The sequence below is a fragment of the Lithobates pipiens genome, unplaced genomic scaffold (genome assembly GCF_037356315.1).
Source record: "Lithobates pipiens isolate NorthernLeopardFrog02 unplaced genomic scaffold, aLitPip1_a1.2 Scaffold_8, whole genome shotgun sequence".
NCBI lineage: Eukaryota > Metazoa > Chordata > Amphibia > Anura > Ranidae > Lithobates > Lithobates pipiens.
This window is the reverse complement of record NW_027507903.1, coordinates 646,523,995-646,543,673: the sequence shown is the minus strand read 5'-3', so window position 1 is coordinate 646,543,673 and position 19,679 is coordinate 646,523,995. Positions and strand designations below refer to the sequence as shown.

The 19,679-nt window shown below is 42.6% G+C and overlaps 1 protein-coding gene across 1 annotated transcript in view; it reads right to left on the bottom strand.

The window, feature by feature from the left end:
* Window positions 1–1,120: 1,120 nt before the first annotated feature.
* LOC143961669 (uncharacterized) overlaps window positions 1,121–19,679 on the bottom strand; it is a 38,891-nt gene continuing 20,332 nt past the window's right edge. Inside the window, exons 2-6 of the mRNA XM_077470991.1 lie at window positions 18,067–18,785; window positions 12,533–12,643; window positions 11,078–11,132; window positions 7,720–7,887; window positions 1,121–1,537 (exon numbers count right to left, since the gene is read on the bottom strand). Of these exons, the coding sequence (XP_077327117.1) occupies window positions 1,389–1,537; window positions 7,720–7,887; window positions 11,078–11,132; window positions 12,533–12,643; window positions 18,067–18,785 (1,202 nt within the window). The 3' untranslated portion in view covers window positions 1,121–1,388. The remainder of the gene's footprint in view (window positions 1,538–7,719; window positions 7,888–11,077; window positions 11,133–12,532; window positions 12,644–18,066; window positions 18,786–19,679) is intronic.

The following is a 19,679-nucleotide window of genomic DNA, read 5'->3' as shown; positions in this document are numbered from 1 at the left end:
TTCCATCCTATGATACCACTAATGGGGCACTATTCCATCCTATGATACCACTAATGGGGCACTATTCCTTCCTATGATACCAATAATGGGGCACTATTCCTTCCTATGATACCAATGATGGGGAAGTAATAACAGAAGTTTACTTCCACTGATACTAAGTAGACATGTGCAATTCGCGTAGTTCCGAATTCGTTTTTTAACAAATTTTGACAAAGTCGCTAATTCTGAAATTTCCGAATATTCCATTTATCGAATTTCAGAATTTTGAATTTTCAAAAATTCAAAGTTTTGAAATTTGGGAATTTGGGAAATTCGAAATTTCAGACATTTAAAATTTTCTAATTTTCAAATTTCCAAAGTTTTCGGAAATTTGAAAATTCAAAATGAGGAAAGTCAAATTTATCCGAAGTTACGGATTATCTGAAATAACGAATGCCACATCTAAATGAATGGAACGTCACAATCTAATAATAATAAATTATAATAAAAAGGTTTTATTATTATTATTATTGTTATTATTAATTTGTTTCATTCCATTTGTTTAGACGCGGCATTCATTATTTCGGATAATTCGTAAATTCAGATAAATTTGTATTCGTTACATTCACATACAGCCAAATTTGAAAAGAAATTCCAATACCTATAATTTAAAAGTTAGTTATTATTTCAAATTTTACTGATTTTCTTTCTTTCAGATTTTCGGATTTTATCATTTTTGAATTTTCGAATTCCGAAAATCCGAGAATTCGGAAATTTGAAAATTCGAATTTTCGGATTTAGGAATTCTCAAATTTTCCAATTTCCAAAAAAAGCAAAAAAAACAAATAAAAACGAAAATTAAAAAAAAAATGTCAGTGCAAATGTCTAATACTAGGAACATTTCCACTCCTGTTGGCCAAAGTCTGGCCCTCCTATAGAGTCTGAAGGACAATAAACCGGTCCCTTGTTTAGAATGTTTAGAGACCCCTGTGATATGATGGATGAATGTTTTTACCCCCCCCCCTCCCCCCACATTCAGAACTTTTTATAATTTATCAAGGTTAAACCTCATTTGCCATGAAGTTGCCCAACCAGTCAATGCACCCAAGACATCGTACAAGAATTGTAATTTACTACATCGATGAGTGAACATCGTCATTGGTTTCCCTTTATTTTAAATAACAAACATAAATAACCTACAGCTTTTCTAAATCACTCACAAATAAACAGCAAGTTGATCGTTTGAGATTGGAAAAAAAGGGTTGAAAAATATACAAAAAGTAAAAAAAAAGACACAAATGGAAACAATTTAAAAAAACATAACAGAAAAAGTTATCTTTTTTTTTTCTTTTTTTTTTTTTTAATGGTGGAGCTCTGATCTATGTTGGTTTGTCCTCCCAAAAAAGGTGTTACAGAGGTTGGTATCCGGCAGATCTGTGGCGTAATTTACGAGCAATCACGTACGCAGCCACCACAGCGATGATCAGCACCACGAGGACGATCCCCACCACGATCGGCACCGTCTTATTGTGAGAGGGGGAAGAGGAGCAGTTCATCTCTGCAAGGGAAAAAGAGACGTACTGTTACATCTTTTCACAACTTTGTAACATTCTTCATCGCTCCATAATACATTGGGGGGGGGGGGGGGGGGTGGAAATAATGATTTGATCCCCTGCAGGTTTTATAAATTTGCTCACTTACAGAGAAATTAAGGGTCTATCATTTTTTATCATAGATGCATTTTAAATGATAGCGACAGAACATCAACCAAAAATCCAGAAAAAATAAAAATAAAGCAAATGCTATAAATTAAGTTGCAGTGCAGTGAGTAAAATAAGTATTTGATCCTCAAGCAAAACATGACTTAGTAGTTGGTGGAGAAACCCTTGTTGACAAGCACAGAGGTCAGACCTTTCTTGTAGTTGGTGACCAGTAGGGATGAGCTTAATGCCACGTACACACGACCGGACTTTCCGGCAGACTAGGTCTGACGGAATCAGTCCGTCGGACAATCCAATCGTGTGTGTGTGGGCTAATTAGATCGGTTTTCATTAAAAAAATCCGACCAAATCTGCCCGACAGACGAAATTCCTATCGGGAAAACCGTTCGTCTGTATGTTAGTCCGACGGACCAAATATGACGCAAAGGGAAGCTATTGGCTACTGGCCATTGAACTTCCTTTTTTAGTCCCGTCGTACGTCATCACATTCAAAATGAATGGACTTTCGAACGGACTTAGTCCATTCGCATGTGGCCAAGTCCGTTCGTTCGGAAAGTCTGTCGGAACTCCGCTGAAAAGTCAGTCTGGAAGACCGTCGGACCTAGTGTGCCGGAAAGTCTGGTCGTGTGTACGCATTACACAAACAACCCCCCCCCCCCCGGTTCGATTCGCACCAAAACTTGCGAACAGCCCAAAAAATTTGTGCGCATGCCTATGGGACACAAACATGAAAAAATCAAAAGTGCTAATTTTAAAGGCTTATATGCAAGATATTGTGTTTGGGGACCCGGGTCCTCCCCAGGTGACATGTATCAATGCAAAAAAAAACTGACGCTTTTTCGGGAGCAGTGATTTTAATAATGCTTAAAGTGAAAACAATAAAAATGAAATATTCCTTTAAATATCGTGTCTGAGGGGTGTCCTTGGTCTGCTTGTAAATTAGCACATCTTTCCCATGTTTAGAACAATACCACAGCAAAATTACATTTCTAAAGGAAAAAATGTAATTTAAAACTGCTTGCGGCTGTAATGAATTGTCAGGTCTCGACAATATAGATAAAAAATCATTGGAAAAAAAAGAGCATGGGGTCCTCCCCAGTCCATTACTAGGCCCTTTGGGCCTGCTGTGAATATTAAGGAGAACCCTGGACCAAAATTTAAAAAAAAATGCGTGGGAGTCCCCCCAAAATCCATACCAGGCCCTTCAGTTCTGGCATGGATTTTAAAGGGAACCCGAGTCAAAAATTTTAAAAAAATTGAGTGGGGGTCCTCTCCAAAATCGATACCAGACCCTTATCCGAGCACGCAACCTGGCAGGCCCCCTCCTGAACCATACCAGGCTACATCCCCCCCAACATGGGAGGGTGTTTTGGGGTCCCCCCCCAAAGCACAAATTTAACGAATATAACTAAACAAAATTAATTAATTAACAAATTAAAACTAAACACATTTTTTTCCTTTTGCACATGTCTAATTGTGTCTCTATCATTGAAAATACATCTATGATAAAAATGATAGATCCTTAATTTCTTTGTAAGTGGGCAAACTTACAAAATCTGCAGGGGATTAAATAATAATTCTCCCCACTGTACATATTGCAAAATTGGCAGTTCTGAGTAATATGGGTGAATGAAAAATGGCATTTTCTATTTCAATTTAATTAAACTCATTTAGTATATACCACAACAAGAGAAGAGGGGAAACTTCCAATAGGGACACCTGTTCAGGTGACAGCTGTCCAAGAGGGGATTTCCCCTCACTTCATAGAGCTTTCCCTAGAGGGGTCACCAGCAGAAAGGACATCCCGTTTCCTCTATATAGATCTTTATATCACTAGAGGGATCACCAGCAGGAGTAAGGAGGTCCTGATTCCTCTATATAGATCTTGATATCACTAGAGGGGTCACCAGCATGAAGAAGGAGGTTCTGATTCCTCTATATAGATCTTTATATCACTAGAGAGATCACCAGCAGGAGGAAGGAGTTCCTGATTCCTCTATAAAGATCTTGATATCACAAGAGGGATCACCAGCATGAAGGAGGAGGTCCTGATTGCTCTATATAGTTCTTTATATCACTAGAGGCGTCACCAGCGGGAAGAAGGAGGTCCTGATTCCTCTATATAGATCTTTATATCACTAGAGGGATCACCAGTGGGAGGAAGGAGGTCCTGATTCCTCTATATAGATCTTTATATCACTAGAGGGGTCACCAGCATGAAGAAGGAGGTCCGGATTCCTCTATATAGATCTTTATATCACTAGAGGGATCACCAGCAGCAGGAAGAAGGTCCTGATTCCTCTATATAGATCTTTATATCACTAGAGGGATCACCAGCAGGAGTAAGGAGGTCCTGATTCCTCTATATAGATCTTTATATCACTAGAGAGGTCACCAGCATGAAGAAGGAGGTCCGGATTCCTCTATATAGATCTTTATATCACTAGAGGGATCACCAGCAGCAGGAAGAAGGTCCTGATTCCTCTATATAGATCTTTATATCACTAGAGGGATCACCAGCAGGAGTAAGGAGGTCCTGATTCCTCTATATAGATCTTGATATCACTAGAGGGGTCACCAGCATGAAGAAGGAGGTTCTGATTCCTCTATATAGATCTTTATATCACTAGAGGGGTCACCAGCAGGAGGAAGGAGGTCATAATTCCTCTATATAGATCTTGATATCACTAGAGGGGTCACCAGCATGAAGAAGGAGGTTCTGATTCCTCTATATAGATCTTTATATCACTAGAGGGATCACCAGCAGGAGGAAGGAGTTCCTGATTCCTCTATAAAGATCTTGATATCACTAGAGGGATCACCAGCATGAAGGAGGAGGTCCTGATTGCTCTATATAGTTCTTTATATCACTAGAGGGGTCACCAGCGGGAAGAAGGAGGTCCTGATTCCTCTATATAGATCTTTATATCACTAGAGAGGTCACCAGCATGAATAAGGAGGTCCTGATTCCTCTATATAGATCTTTATATCACTAGAGGGATCACCATCTGGAGGAAGGAGGTCTTGATTCCTCTATATATATATATATATATATATATATATATATATATATATATATATATCTTTATATCACTAAAGGGACCACCAGCAGGTGGAAGGAGGTCTTGATACCTCTATTTAGATCTTTAGCTTTCACTAGAGAAGTGAGCAATGCATAATCTACCTCTGGTCCATAAATAGCAACGGAATCACACCGTGTTGGTGACCATGGTCCATTGAGAATATGCTAGTTCCCTTTTCTATAGGTAGGAGAGGAAATGTGTGGTGAGAAGAAAGAACTATTCAAATTACAAACCATTGTGAGCAGTAGTGCAGGTTGTTCCCTCTCTCTTTCACATTTAAATTAAATTCAAATAGGCTTTATATCCCTGAACGAAGTCTTGTCTTTGTAGCCAAGCAATACACTGAGAAGCTGGTGCATCCCAAAGATCAAACACAAGCGAAGTAACTTGGTATATGCAGTTTAGTGTAGTGAAGGATGTAAAGACTTGTGCATTGGAGAGAAACAACCTCACAACAAACAGATGGCCCAACATAAAAGAGTAAATTTACAGGACAGAATTTGGCAGTCTTCATACACCTTAAAGAGACCCCATCACCAGATAATTCATCAAAATCTTTCCATAATATTCTATGTGCATTTAACATATTCATGTGATTTACCTGTAAATCCGCCTTTGTATGGACATCCATAAGCCCTGAGACCCTGCTGGGTGCCGCCATCTTGGATGTGATATCAGCAGCCCCGGCAGACTCAGGGCGGTTACTCGAGTGACACTCTAGTTCCCTCTTTGCTTCTCCCTTAGCAGCTGCATAAAAGGTTATGTAGGGAAGTGAGGGGGGGGGGGGGGGGGGCAGAGGAACTGGGCTAAGATAGACAGTAATTAGACCAGCCTTTCTCAACACCACAGAGGAACCCTTGAAATAGTTCTCTGGTCTCGGAGAACCCCTGCTAAAAATGAGAAATCTACAACTTATGATACATTAGTGTGATGGTCAGTGGGAAGAATGGTCCTTACACTTGTGGTCATTGGGAAGAATTACCTCCTTACAGAGAGCTAAAAAGGTCAGTGGTGTCAGTGGGAACTTCTTCTGAGATGCAGAAATTGCCCAATGCTGAAGGAACCCCTAGCAACTTTTGGAGGAACTTTAAATTGAGAATCACTGAATTAGACACTTGCAGAAATGGAGAGGGCTATGACATGCAAGGAGGGTGGGGGATGTGCTTGAGAATTGACTCTTCCTGGAGTAGTCACATTTTCTACCAAGGCATATTGCAAATGAATAAAACATCTTACATGGAAAGGAAAAAATTTAGTAAGCATTCAATATGCTTGATTTTCCTATGTCTTTACCCATTTTTTTGTTTTTTGATGGTGACAAAGTCTCTTTAAGAATAACAGTCATTCTTTGGAGGACAGTGAGGTCTGGTCACAGCAACCCTGGAATTTGGGAAAGCAAATTTCCACTGCCACTATTTCACTTTAAAGCTGGCCATACACTAAAATGTCCTACTCAAAGCACTAGAAAATCGAATGAGTGCAATAGGACAGTGCCTAAGAAAATCTACTCAGTGTACTGGGGCAGCACCTAAGAGAGAATCTACTCAGTGTACTGGGACGGTGCCTAAGAGAGAATCTACTCAGTGTACTGGGACGGTGCCTAAGAGAGAATCTACTCAGTGTACTGGGACAGCACATAAGAGAAAATCTACTCAATGTACTGGGATGGTGCCTAAGAGAGAATCTACTCAGTGTACTGGGACAGCACATAAGAGAAAATCTACTCAATGTACTGGGACAGCGCATAACAGAAAATCTACTCAGTGTACTGGGACAGTGCCTAAGAAAATCTACTCAGTGTACTGGGACAGTGTCCAAGAAAATCTACTCAGTGTACTGGGACAGTGCCTAAGGGAAAATATACTCAGTGTACTGGGACAGTGCCTAAGAAAATCTACTCAGTGTACTGGGACAGTGCCTAAGAACATCTACTCAGTGTACTGGGACAGTATCTAAGAAAATCTACTCAGTGTACTGGGACAGTGCCTAAGAAAATCTACTCAGTGTACTGGGACAGTGCCTAAGAAAATCTACTCAGTGTACTGGGACAGTGCCTAAGAACATCTACTCAGTGTACTGGGACAGTGTCTAAGAAAATCTACTCAGTGTACTGGGACAGTGCCTAAGAAAATCTACTCAGTGTACTGGGACAGTGCCTAAGAGAAAATTTACTCAGTGTACTGGGACAGTGCCTAAGAAAATCTACTCAGTGTACTGGGACAGTGCCTAAGAAAATCTACTCATTGTACTGGGACAGTGCCTAAGAGAATCTACTCATTGTACTGGGACAGTGCCTAAGAGAATCTACTCATTGTACTGGGACAGTGCCTAAGAGAAAATCTACTCAGTGTACTGGGACAGTGCCTAAGAAAATCTACTCATTGTACTGGGACAGTGCCTAAGAGAATCTACTCATTGTACTGGGACAGTGCCTAAGAGAAAATCTACTCAGTGTACTGGGACAGCACCTAAGAGAGAATCTACCAATGTACTGGGACAGTGCCTAAGAGAGAATCTACTCATTGTACTGGGACAGAGCATAAGAGAGAATCTATTCATTGTACTGGGACAGTGCCTAAGAAAATCCACTCAATGTACTGGGACAGCACCAAAGAGAAAATCTACTCAGTGTACTGGGACAGTGCCTAAGGGAAAATCTACTCAGTGTACTGGGACAGTGCCTAAGAGAAAATCCACTCTGTGTCCTCAGACAGCACTTAAAGCTCACCACACACATTACAATCTGACAGTTCAATATTAGATCAACCTACTGTGTAGTACAAGGGCCAGCCAGGCAAACAGTATTTTTTAAGAGGAGAGGTCAGAAGTTGTAGACCATGTTGTTCTCTTAGAACAAGTTTCCTCTGGAGGGTTTGGTCATTAGCTAAACATGCAGATAACACACTTATCAATATTATCTTCCCAGCAAAACTTACCTGGTCCGAAATTTCCACCTTTCAGTTCAAAGGCCTGAGCCTTGACATCCTTTAATGCAAGTTTCACACTGGAAGAAACCTCCAAGTCCACCTCTTTACAGGTAAAAGAATGCCCAAGTGGGGTAACCATCCCATTTAGAGATACATTCGCTCCTTTAGAGGTCCTCCCTGTGAAGGAAAAAAAAAGAGAGCGTATGTCTAAGTATGACTGCAGAGGTCAGTAAGGCAAATGATGTTGGGGGCTGGTATCCAAGGAACCGAGGTTGGACATGGATAAAAACTAGTATACAAAGTGAACAGTACTACTGTATACCTGCCTAGACTGATATAAAGAAAGTACAGTGGCCATCACCCATATCACAACCCACTAGACCTTTCCATCAAGATCAATAACACAACTATCAGTCCCTCCCATAATGCTAGGTGTAATCCTAGACTCTGACCTCTCCTTCCGACCCCACATCCAATCATTGTCAACATCTTGCCACTTTGACCTCTAACATTTCCAAAAAAATAAATGCCCCTTCTTAGCCAATGATACCACCAAGCAACTAATTCAGGCCCTTTTTGTCTATTGCAACTCCTTCTACATTGGAATATCTCTACACAGGCATGTCCCCTTCAGTCTCTCATGAATGCCACTACCAGACTCACCCACCTTACCAACCGCTCATTGTCCATTACGCCTCTTTGCCAGTCCCTCCACTGGCTTCCAATCACCCAACAAATAAAATTCAAACCACTAACAACATACAAAGGCATCAATAACCCTGTCCCAAGCTACATCACTAACCTTATCTCAGAATATCACTCAAATTTTCTTTGCTCCTCACAGGACCCCCTGCTCCCTATGTCCTTCTTCACTTTCTCCCATGCTTGCCTCCAGGACTTCTCCAGAACCTTTTCCCTCCTCTGGAACGCCCTACTCCAATCTGTCCGGCTATCTCCCACTCTGTCCACCTTTGGACAATCCCTGAAAGCTCAGAGAAACCTATCCCACCTCTACCTAGCAACTGAAGTTTTACCTTCTCCATCAACTTAACTCCAAACAGTTAACACCTTCCTGTATAACTAATCTGTCGCTTTTAGATTGTTAGCTCTCATTGTCAGGGCCCTCCTAACCCTCATGTCTCGATGTTTGTGGTAATTTTACTGACTCCTCTTATATATAAATCCTATATAATATTATTAATAATAAAACACAAGTAGGGCAACAAGGAAACGAGTCGTAATCCAGCCTGCATTGAAAAGAAGGGTCATTACACTAGAAGCCAAACACAAGGACTAGTAAAACTAGAGAAAGACTGGATACAATATTGTTGGGCTAAGGGGTTTGCTTTATCTAGAGCAGTGTTTCTCAACTCCAGTCCTCCAGAAAGACTGGAGACCAGAACCACTGCTCCCTGGGACAGGAGGTGGTCCAGGACAGTCTGTAAATATGGTTGTTCTCAACTCCAGTCCTCAAGGCGCCCCAACTAATCATGTTTTTCAGGATTTCCATTATTTTGCACAGGTGATTTAATCAGTTTCGCTGCCTTAGCAATTACCACAGCCGTTTCATCTGAGGGAAATCCTAAAAACATGACCTGTTGGGGCACCTTGAGGACTGGAGTTGAGGAAGACTGGTCTAGAGTGAACACTGAAGACCAGAACCACTGCTCCCTGGGACAGGAGGTGGTCCAGGACAGTCTGTAAATATGGTTGTTCTCAACTCCAGTCCTCCAGAAACACTGGAGACCAGAACCACTGCTCCCAGGGACAGGAGGTGGTCCAGGACAGTCTGTAAATATGGTTGTTCTCAACTCCAGTCCTCAAGGCACCCCAACAGGTCATGTTTTTAGGATCACCATTATTTTGCACAGGTGATTTGATCAGTTTAGCTTCCTTAGCAATTACCACAGCCGTTTCATCTGAGGGAACTCCTGAAAACATGACCTGTTTGGGCGCCTTGAGGACTGGAGTTGAGAAACATTGGTCTTGAGTGAGTACTGGTTGTAACCAGGTCCAGCATACAAAGATGGTCATAGGTGATAATGGGCCACAACTATACAGTGTAGAGCAGAAACTACTAGGACACAAGGGGGTTGATTTACTAAAACTCTAGGCTGCACAATCTGGTGCAGCTGTACATGGAAGCCAATTAGCTTCTAACTTCAGCTTGTTCAGTTAAGTTTTGACAAAAAGCTGCACCAGATTTTTCACTCTCTAGCTTTAGTAAATCAACCCCAAGGATATAATGGCGAGCAAGGGTTAGGATGGGTACGCAATGAACCAGTGCTGCACAAGGGTAAAATCTGTAGTTGTGCAGCAATTATTGGAATTAGCTAGGGGAAGCTATACAAGTCAACAACTGTGAAAATTACTCCAGGTGTTAAGAGAATATACAATACTGAGTATAACTAGAACAAGTACAGAAGTATACAGTGCTGAGCTTAAATGGTCAGTTCACCCAAAAATGATACAGACGGAGCCTGGTGGGAAAAGTTATCATCTGGCTTCTTATATGTCTTGGCCCTTGTACACGCGGTCAGAGATTCCGACGGAATGTGTCCTATCGGACCGTTTTGTCAGATATTCCGACTGTGTGTGGTCTGCATCGGACTGTTTCCGTCGGAATATCCAACGGACCAACTTTTCCAACTTGCCGGTAAAATTTTCCGACAAAATGCTCCGATCGGACATACTCTGATCATGTGTAGCCTACTCCGACGGACAAAGTGCCAGGCATGCTCAGATCAAATTCCTAGACCAAAGCTATTGGCTACTAGCCTGAACGTAGTCCCGTTGTAACTAAATACCATCATCACGTTATGTACAATCGGATTTTCTGACAACTTAGTCCGACTGTGTGTATGCAACATCACTTCCGGACCTCTTCTGGAATTAATCCGTCGGAATTACTCCAACGGATTTGGTTGTCGGAATCTCCGACCGTGTGTACAAGGGCTTAGACCCTCTAGTGGCAAGATCTCCCTCCCATATTTCTCAACTCCTCTTCTGTCCTTCTGGGAGTTCTGGGTGTTCCTTGTGCTATGTTGTGTGTTCTAGCTTCTCCTCTTCTATTGTAGGTAATGTCAAATAAAAAAAATATATATAAAAAACTAGAAAGGATGGTGAGAGCTCCTCATAATAGCCCTAGCAGAGTCAGGGGCTCAGCACAGAGATCTCACCAACAAAGTCCCCCCAAAAATAGAAGAAACCATGAAAAGAGGCCAACTTTCCAGCATTTCCCATTCATTAAAATGTCAGTTTTGGAAGGTGTGACCTTTAAAATAACACATTTGCATACAGCGCTAACCAAGGTTTGATTTTGTTGCTATTGTATTCTAGAAGTTTGAAGTTGTTTTTGGTGTATTACCTTCATGAACGGTAACATTGATGACCTCCAAATAAAACGAACTTTTCTTCTTGTCCTTCAAAAAAAGAGTGAAAAATATTCCATAAATATAATTTTTACAAAACACCAAACTGTCTATCTTATCCTTTCTGATAGCCGCTCTCTTATTAGAAAATGCTTTCCGTGATAGCTACAACAGGCTACCTGCTGGATAGCCTGTGACTCCTCACCACCATCTCCCATATACCAATGTAGCGGTACCCCCTGCTGAGTGATGTGGCCCACCTTTCAACCTGGCATTCACTTCCACATATTCCAAGACAATGAACAAGTCCATCAGCTTTGGGTTTTTTTTCTATTTTTTGTTTTTTTGAGGGATTAGAACTTGGATGGGGTTAAGGAATTCATAGGATGCCCAGGAAAAAAAAGATTCTTGCATGGTATGGGACAATTCAGGTATTCTCCTTCTGCACAGCACTTACTGCAGACTATCTCTCCTTCTCCCTCCAGCACAGTTCTTCAGGCACAGCTAGAACATGGTTAGGCCTGGCATTGGTTTCAGCCAGACCTTAGCAGAAGTGCCTTATTACAGGCAGGGACCAAGGGCCACTATTGTGTAGCAAATTAAAGTTCTGATGCTAGATGCCCTCGTTGGTGGACTTCTGCTCCCAGTCAGTCCTCTTTAGACTCCAACAGTTCTCCTGGCCGCCACTGCCTACTTTTACTGCCCATGAAACCTTAATGGCTCTACATCCATCTCAGATTGCATCCTCCCAATCTGCTCCGACATGCCTCCCCAGTGTCCCTGGATGTGTGTCACTCACCAACACCTGGTGGATCCCTCCTGTAGACTTGCCCCGCAGTCTTTCCCACTGTCCTCTCCTGCTCCTGTTCAGGACCTCCTTAAGTTGTGTGTGGGTTCCTGTTCAGCTCCTAGACCCTGGCTCAAGGTCACCTCCCTCAGACTGGGGAGCTTCCTCAAAGGCCCAGATAAACTAATACTTCATTTCCAGTTCTTCCACCCAAACAACACCTCCCCAGCTGGGCTGACTCTAGGTATTTAAGAAGGCCTCCCCCCTGCCAATCCAGGTTGGGGATTGGTCAGAGCTCCTTAGAACACCCTAGACAGCTCCACTCTTCTCCCCCAGCTTCCTTCTAGAGGCTTCTAGAAGCAGAAGGAAGGTAACCGAAAAGGTGAAGCTAGCTGTGAGTCACCAGCCTACTCTAGGCCACTCCCAGCCCACAGATCAAAACAAACAGGCCTAGTTTTTGGCTAGGCCTGCTTCAATTTACCTGCATGACAAAGGAAAATCTTACTCTAGCACCTACCTAAGGTAAAGGGTGTTACACCTGTTATAACTCACCACCCAATAGACTCAGTTCAATGGGTACTCTCGTATTTATGTATCTTTATTGCAATACTCCAAGGGTTAAAAGCATTTAAAAGTCTCACCATCCAATCTTCATCCTCCATACCTTTTTGAATGTCAGGGAAAGACTTCCTTTTGGAAAGGTCAATATCAGTTCTGCTGTGTCAGGACTACAACTCCCATTGGCCTTTGTGGTCGGAGGTGATGGGATGGTGTACTGAAGAAGAGAAGAAACACAGGGATCAGTGCAAGTTAACCTAACTGACTTATGTATCTATCCTGAAACTCAAGACTGGCACATACATTCAGCAAAATTGTGATGTCTATTTATGGAATGTTTTAGTATTTGGTAGGACCCTTCCTACAGCTATGACTATGATAAGTATGATAACTATAACTATGCATGGGCGTAGATCATTTTTTTTCCCTGTGGGTGGGTGTTCAGCCTTGGGTACCCAGGTGACATAACATACTGATGAGGCAGTGGGCCATGGGGCCGCTGCCGCCCCCCTTACCTCCTCAGTAAATGTCAAGCTTAAACTCTCACAAAAGTCCCTCCCTCTTGACATCCCCTCTGAAGGACTCTCACAGCTGAAAGTCTACACTAGCCTAGCTTCTGCAAAGTTGATGGATGCTCGGAGGGGGGGGGGGGGGGGGTGGTTGGTCCCCCTTGACTCCCCCCTTATCTACGCCTCTGTAACTATGACCATGTGTATGCTCCATCGGAATTTAGCTGTCCGAATTTCCGACAGCCAAAAATTGATAGCATGTTCTCAATTTTCTCGACGGAAGAACTTTCTATCGGTAATTCCGATCGTGTGTATGCAATTCCGACATGTCAAAAATCACGCATGCTCAGATTCAACTATGAGACAGAAGCTATTGGCTACTGGATATTGAACTTCCTTTTTCTAGTCACGTCATACGTGTTGTACATTACCGCGTTATAAACGATCGGAATTTGATGTGATCACGTGTAGGCAAGACAGCTTGAGCCGAATTCCGTCGGAATTCTGTCGGGAAAACCATCAGAGATTTTTCCGACGAGAATTCCGATCGTGTGTACGTGGCATGGGATGATAAGAGCTTGGGAAGCATAATTTTTTCAACCAATTATAATATCAGGCTGTTTTAAAATACAGTATATGGTGCTGCCCTTTGTTGACAGTCCTGGATGGGACCATAGGATGTCATATAGTCATTGATCTGGTAATCAAAGGTCTTGACAGGACAAGCTAAATCAATCATCTTTGGCTTTCAAGGATTATATTTGATCCACTGACTCTCATAGCAGATGATAGCAGAAAAAGATCAACTGGTCCTAGAAATCTGTTTTTTCTTGCCTTCTGTTGGTGGTCATGTGACTGCTCACGTCCCTTTTCTTCCCCCAGCTCTGACGGTGGGAGTCGGAAGAAAAGACACTTGGGGGGCTACCGCCAATGTCACAGGTCCCAAAAAATCTTTCACTCCATAGAGGCCGGTGAAATATCTTCCAGTAGCAATCTGAATTCGGAACTACAGACATATTGAGCATCGCAATGGCATCCCATAGGTCAGACGGATCTAATCCTCTGCCTAGCATGGTCAGTTACAGTACAAACAGGAAGGGGTTCCTTCAGAGGAGGACTGCAAGGATCAACGGTGCTGTATTTTCTGGCTTTTTCAACTCTTAGGAACATTACAGAGAATGCGATGGGCTTAAAAAGAGGCCAATGCCGAAGTATGATATGCCTTTGGTTCCAAATACAGATCACTGCTGGAGGACACTCGAGTCCTCAACTTTGATTTCAAGGTTCAGATACACTTTACCTTCACTAAAGCCTTGTACACACGGTCGGACATTCCGACCACAAAATCTGACGGATTTTTTACGACGGATTTTGGCTGAAACCTGTGTTGCATATACACGGTCGCGCAAATTTGTCGGAAAATCCGATCGTTCTGAACGCGGTGACATAGAACACGTACTATGGGACTATAAAGATCTCTTCATTTATTTATTCTGAGCATGCTTGGCACTTTGTCCATTGGAACTGTCTACACACGATCGGAATTTATGTGATTGAATTTTGTTGTGGGAAAATTTTATATCCAGCTCTCAAACTTTGTGCGTCGGAAAATCCGACGGAAAAAGTCAGATGGAACCCACACACAGTCGGATTTTCCGACAACACAATGCGATCGCACATTTTCCGGGCGGAAAATCCGACCGTGTGTACAGGGCATTACTGTTAACTGACTCACTGCCTCTGCTGGAAGTCTATTCCAAGCATCAACTACACTTTCTGTAAAATAATCACCTCTGCGTTTTTTTAAATTTTTTGCGCTATAAACAAAAAAAAAAGACAGGCAATTTTGAAAAAAATAAACAAAAAAAAACAATATTTTTAACTTCCTGCTGTAAAACAGATCTACAAAAAAAAATCTTCATAAATGTAATATTTTTTAGTAAAAAATCCCAATAAGCGTATATCGATTGGTTTCCGCAAAAGTTATACTAAACTATGGGATATTTTTATTAATTTATTTATTTTATACTAGTAACGGCGGTGATCAGCGACTAGATTGCGATATTGAAAATTGAAATACAAGTTATCTCCTCTATAAGGGGGACTTTCAAGCAGGGTGAGTGGCCAATGAAATATAAGGCATATAGTAAAAAATATAATTCTAATAATAATAGTAAAATATATATGGGCACTTACAAATTAAAGTAGACAATACAATCCTAAATATACATGTTTACAGGAAACTGGAGCAACACATTGTACATATTGTTTGTTCATATAACTGATGCATGTCACATTAATTCCGCTACGCTGTACAACACTGCGGCAGATATATGTACCCAACGCGTTTTGAGACTTTTCACTATGTGTTCCTTTTCTCTTCCTCAGGGGTAGGGGGAGATTGCGATATTGCAGCAGACATTCTGACACTTTTGACACTTTTGGGGGGACCAGTGACACAAATACAGTGATCAGTGCTAAAAATATGCACTGTCACTGTACTAATGACAGTGGCTGGGAAGGGGTTAACATCAGGGGCAATCAAAGGGTTAACTGTGTGCCTAGCCAGTGTTTTACTAAACTGTGGGAGGGGCTATTACTAGGGGAAGACATAGATCCTAGTTCCTGCTTTTGCGGAGACACAGGACCCATGCCTTCCCTCCTGTCAGATCGCCGCTCTGCCTCTCCCCTGGATGATCGGTGGGTGCCTGCGGACATCAAGTCTGTGATACGCACTGTTGGGCACCTGCTGTGTAAAATCACAGCAAGAGCGAGCCGGCACGCATGCGCGCCCACTACCCGGAAGAGCCTTATCACGAATATATACTTGATCCGGTGCAGAGGTGCCTCCCTCTAGCAGTAAAACTGCTATAGGGCGGACCTTAAGTGGTTAAAGTGTAACCGAACCCAAAAATGTGTTATATATTGCAGCTTACCCATCTTTACAGTCACTGGCTACCATAGTTCTTATTCAAACTATGAACAATATTGGTATAGAAAATACCGGCCTGTTGATCTCACTAGAAATACAATGCCCTTGTCGCTTCCTGTAAGATGACCTGGAAGAAAAAAAATGACTACTGTGCAAACTACTACTAACCCCATTAGCCCACATGCCATGGAGATGAACAAAGGAAGACATGTTTCACTTGCGGCCTGGGTTAAAACCAGGGACATTGCCTGATGAAAATACAAAAACTCAAAACAAGGAAATCAACGCACCTAAGGAATGGTAGAATGCAGTATAATACATTTTTATTTTTGAGTTTAAATACTTTGGGCTCCTCCAGTCTCTCCTAATATGTTTCTTCCCTAAAGCCATCCAGAGATGGAGCAAAATGGCTCCATTCCCCTATCAACACATTGATAGGGGAATCAAGCCATTTTGTCCCTTGACCTTTGTCCCTTTTGACCCATTGTCCATTCTCAACAGCCTGCAGAACCGGCCGAGACTTGAACTGTCTATGGCCGGCTTTAATGGGTTTCAGGAGAGAAAAATTGCTTGTCAAAGGCAGTGTTGATGGAGGAGCCATTTTGGTCTCCAGCTTCTTCCTCCTGCTGGTGACCCCTCTAGTGATATGAAGATCTGTATAGAGGAATCAGGACCTCCTTCTTCTTACTGGTGATCCCTCTAGTGATATCAAGATCTATATAGAGGAATTGGGACCTCCTTCTGGAATCAGGACCTCCTTCCTCCTGCTTGTGACCCCTTGTGATCCTTCTGATGGTGACTCCTCTAGTGATGTAAAGATCTATATAGAGGAATTGGGACTTTCTTCCTCCTGCCGTTGACCCCTCTAGTGATATAAAGATCTATATATAGGAATTGGGACCTTCTTCCTCCTGCCGGTGATCCCTCTAGTGATATCAAGATCTATATAGAGGAATTGGGACCTCCTTCTGGAATCAGGACCTCCTTCCTCCTGCTTGTGACCCCTCTAGTGATATAAAGATCTATATAGAGGAATCGGGACCTCCTTCCTCCTGATGGTGACCCCCTCTAGTAATGTAAAGATCTATATAGAGGAATCGGGACTTTCTTCTTCCTGCCGTTGACCCCTCTAGTGATATAAAGATCTATATATAGGAATTGGGACCTTCTTCCTCCTGCCGGTGATCCCTCTAGTGATATAAAGATCTATATAGAGGAATCTGGACCTCCTTCCCCCTGCTGGTGACCCCTCTAGTGATATAAAGATCTATATAGAGGAATCGGGACCTCCTTCCTCCTAAAGGTGACCCCCTCTAGTGATGTAAAGATCTATATAGAGGAATCGGGTCCTCCTTCCTTCTGATGGTGACTCCTCTAGTGATGTAAAGATCTATATAGAGGAATTGGGACTTTCTTCCTCCTGCCGTTGACCCCTCTAGTGATATAAAGATCTATATAGAGGAATTGGGACCTCCTTCCGGAATCAGGACCTCCTTCCTCCTGCTTGTGACCCCTCTAGTGATATAAAGATCTATATAGAGGAATCAGGACCTCCTTCCTCCTGCTGGTGACCCCTCTAGTGATATAAAGATCTATATAGAGGAATTGGGACCTCCTGCTTGTGACCCCTCTAGTGATATAAAGATATATATAGAGGAATTTGGGCCTCCTTCCTCCAGATGGCGACCCCTCTAGTGACACAAAGCTCTATATAGAGTAATCAGGACCTCCTTCCTCCTGCTGGTGATCCCTTTAGTGATATAAAGATCTATATAGAGTAATCAGGGCCTTCTTCCTCCTGCTGGTGACCCCTCTAGTGATATAAAGATCTATATACAGGAATCAGGGCCTCATTCCTCCAGATGGTCACTCCTCTAGTGATATAAAGATCTATATAGAGGAATCGGGACCTCCTTCCTCCAGATGGTGACCCCTCTAGTGGTATAAAGATCTATATAGAGGAATCAGGACTTCCTTCCCTTCCGTTGGTGACCCCTCTGGTTTTGCACCCCACAGTTTGATTTCCCTGCTGCCTGACAATATTCTTTGCTCATTGTGCAATCATATGGAATGAGCACCCCCCAAAATTTTCCTTAGTTCTTAGTAATACTTTTCCCCAAATATTGTACTCTACGAGATCACCTTCTAGATTGTGCCCAGGATTTCTGCTAAATTACTCAGCTATGACCAGTAACTTACATTTGGAAACGTAGTGTTTAATGTCAACACAAAGACAGCCTTTATCCTTAGACAAACTTCGGACGTACTATTCACAAAATACTCTGTGGGAGGCGGTAGAGGGGAAGGTGTGGTATGAGAGGGAGTAGTTTGGTTAGTATGGGGTGTAGTGTGGTTGCTAGGTGAAGTTGTAGATGCTTGAGTTGTATGATTGGTGTGTGCCGATGTGTGTGGAGCAGTTGTATGATTGGTGTGTGCCGATGTGGGTGGAGCAGTGGTGTGATTGGTGTGTGCCGATGTGTGTGGAGCAGTGGTGTGATTGGTGTGTGCCGATGTGTGTGGAGCAGTGGTGTGATTGGTGTGTGCTGATGTGTGTGGGGTAGTTGTATAGTTAGTATGTGTGGTTGGATCTGCTGTAGTTGTATGATTGGTATGTGCCGTAGTGGGCGATTCAGTTGTATGATTGGTATGGGCCGTTGTGGGTGGTTCAGTTGTATGATTGGTATGGGCCGTTGTGGGTGGTTCAGTTGTATGATTGGTATGGGCTGTTGTGGGTGGTTCAGTTGTATGATTGGTATGGGCCGTTGTTGGGGCAGTTGTAGTGTGGCTTGTAAGTAGTGTGGAATATGTTGTTGTTTGGTGTGTAGTAGTCTTTTTTGGACAATTGACACACTGCGGAGTTGTTGTAATCTGCATAGTAGCCGATGTTGGTCTGACAGCTTGATTGTCACCGAAGCACTCTGTAATAAAAACACAAAATGAAGACAGTTGAGTGACATCATAATGACAGCTATGGCATATTAGGTTTTTGCTGAATATAGCAACAGTCAATACTGTAGATCACGTTTCATGCATAATGAACGTAGACAAGTTATCACACACATTTTTAAGCCATTTTTCCTTTGAGAAAAACAAGAGACTGCAGAAACTGCATGTGAAAATAGTGACAGAACTGTAATTGAAAAGAAGAAAAGATCTAAAAAATCTTGCCAATTTCCAGAAATGGCTGTAATGGTGCCCAGCGCTGGCATGGTACAAATCTGAAAAGATCAACCCAGAATCAAGAAAAGCTCGGAGTCTGATGTCTATGATGGACCCATCCTTTATGGAGGATTGGGCTACCTCCAGGCCCCCCTGCCCCTTATCTAATAGAATGCATGTGCTCCCACTATGGAGACTCTCATAAATTTAGAAGGGTTAGGATCAGCAATGTAAGTAACTCAGTTGAAATAAACGGAGTTACTTAACGCAGTTACTTTAGAGGGTAAAGAGTAATCTGACTACTCTTCCCCTCATGGTAACGCCGTTCCCATTACTTGGTCGACGTTACCGCAATTACATCCTGTCTGGACCGCCCCATCCCGCCCTGCCTATCCAGAGAGAGAGAGAGAGAATGTAGGGAGGCGGGGCGGACACTGAAAAATGAAGTCAGCTGACCAGCTTAATTTTGAATGTGACTCCAGGTAGACGGGACTAGCGAAGGAAGTGAAAGTCGCCACCTCCATCGGTGAGATTGACACCTCGTGAGCACCATTGCCTGGTATGGATTTAAAGGGGAACCCCTACGCCGAAAAAACGGCGTGGGGGTCCCCCCAAAGTCCATAGCAGACCCTTATCCGAGCATGCAGCCCAGT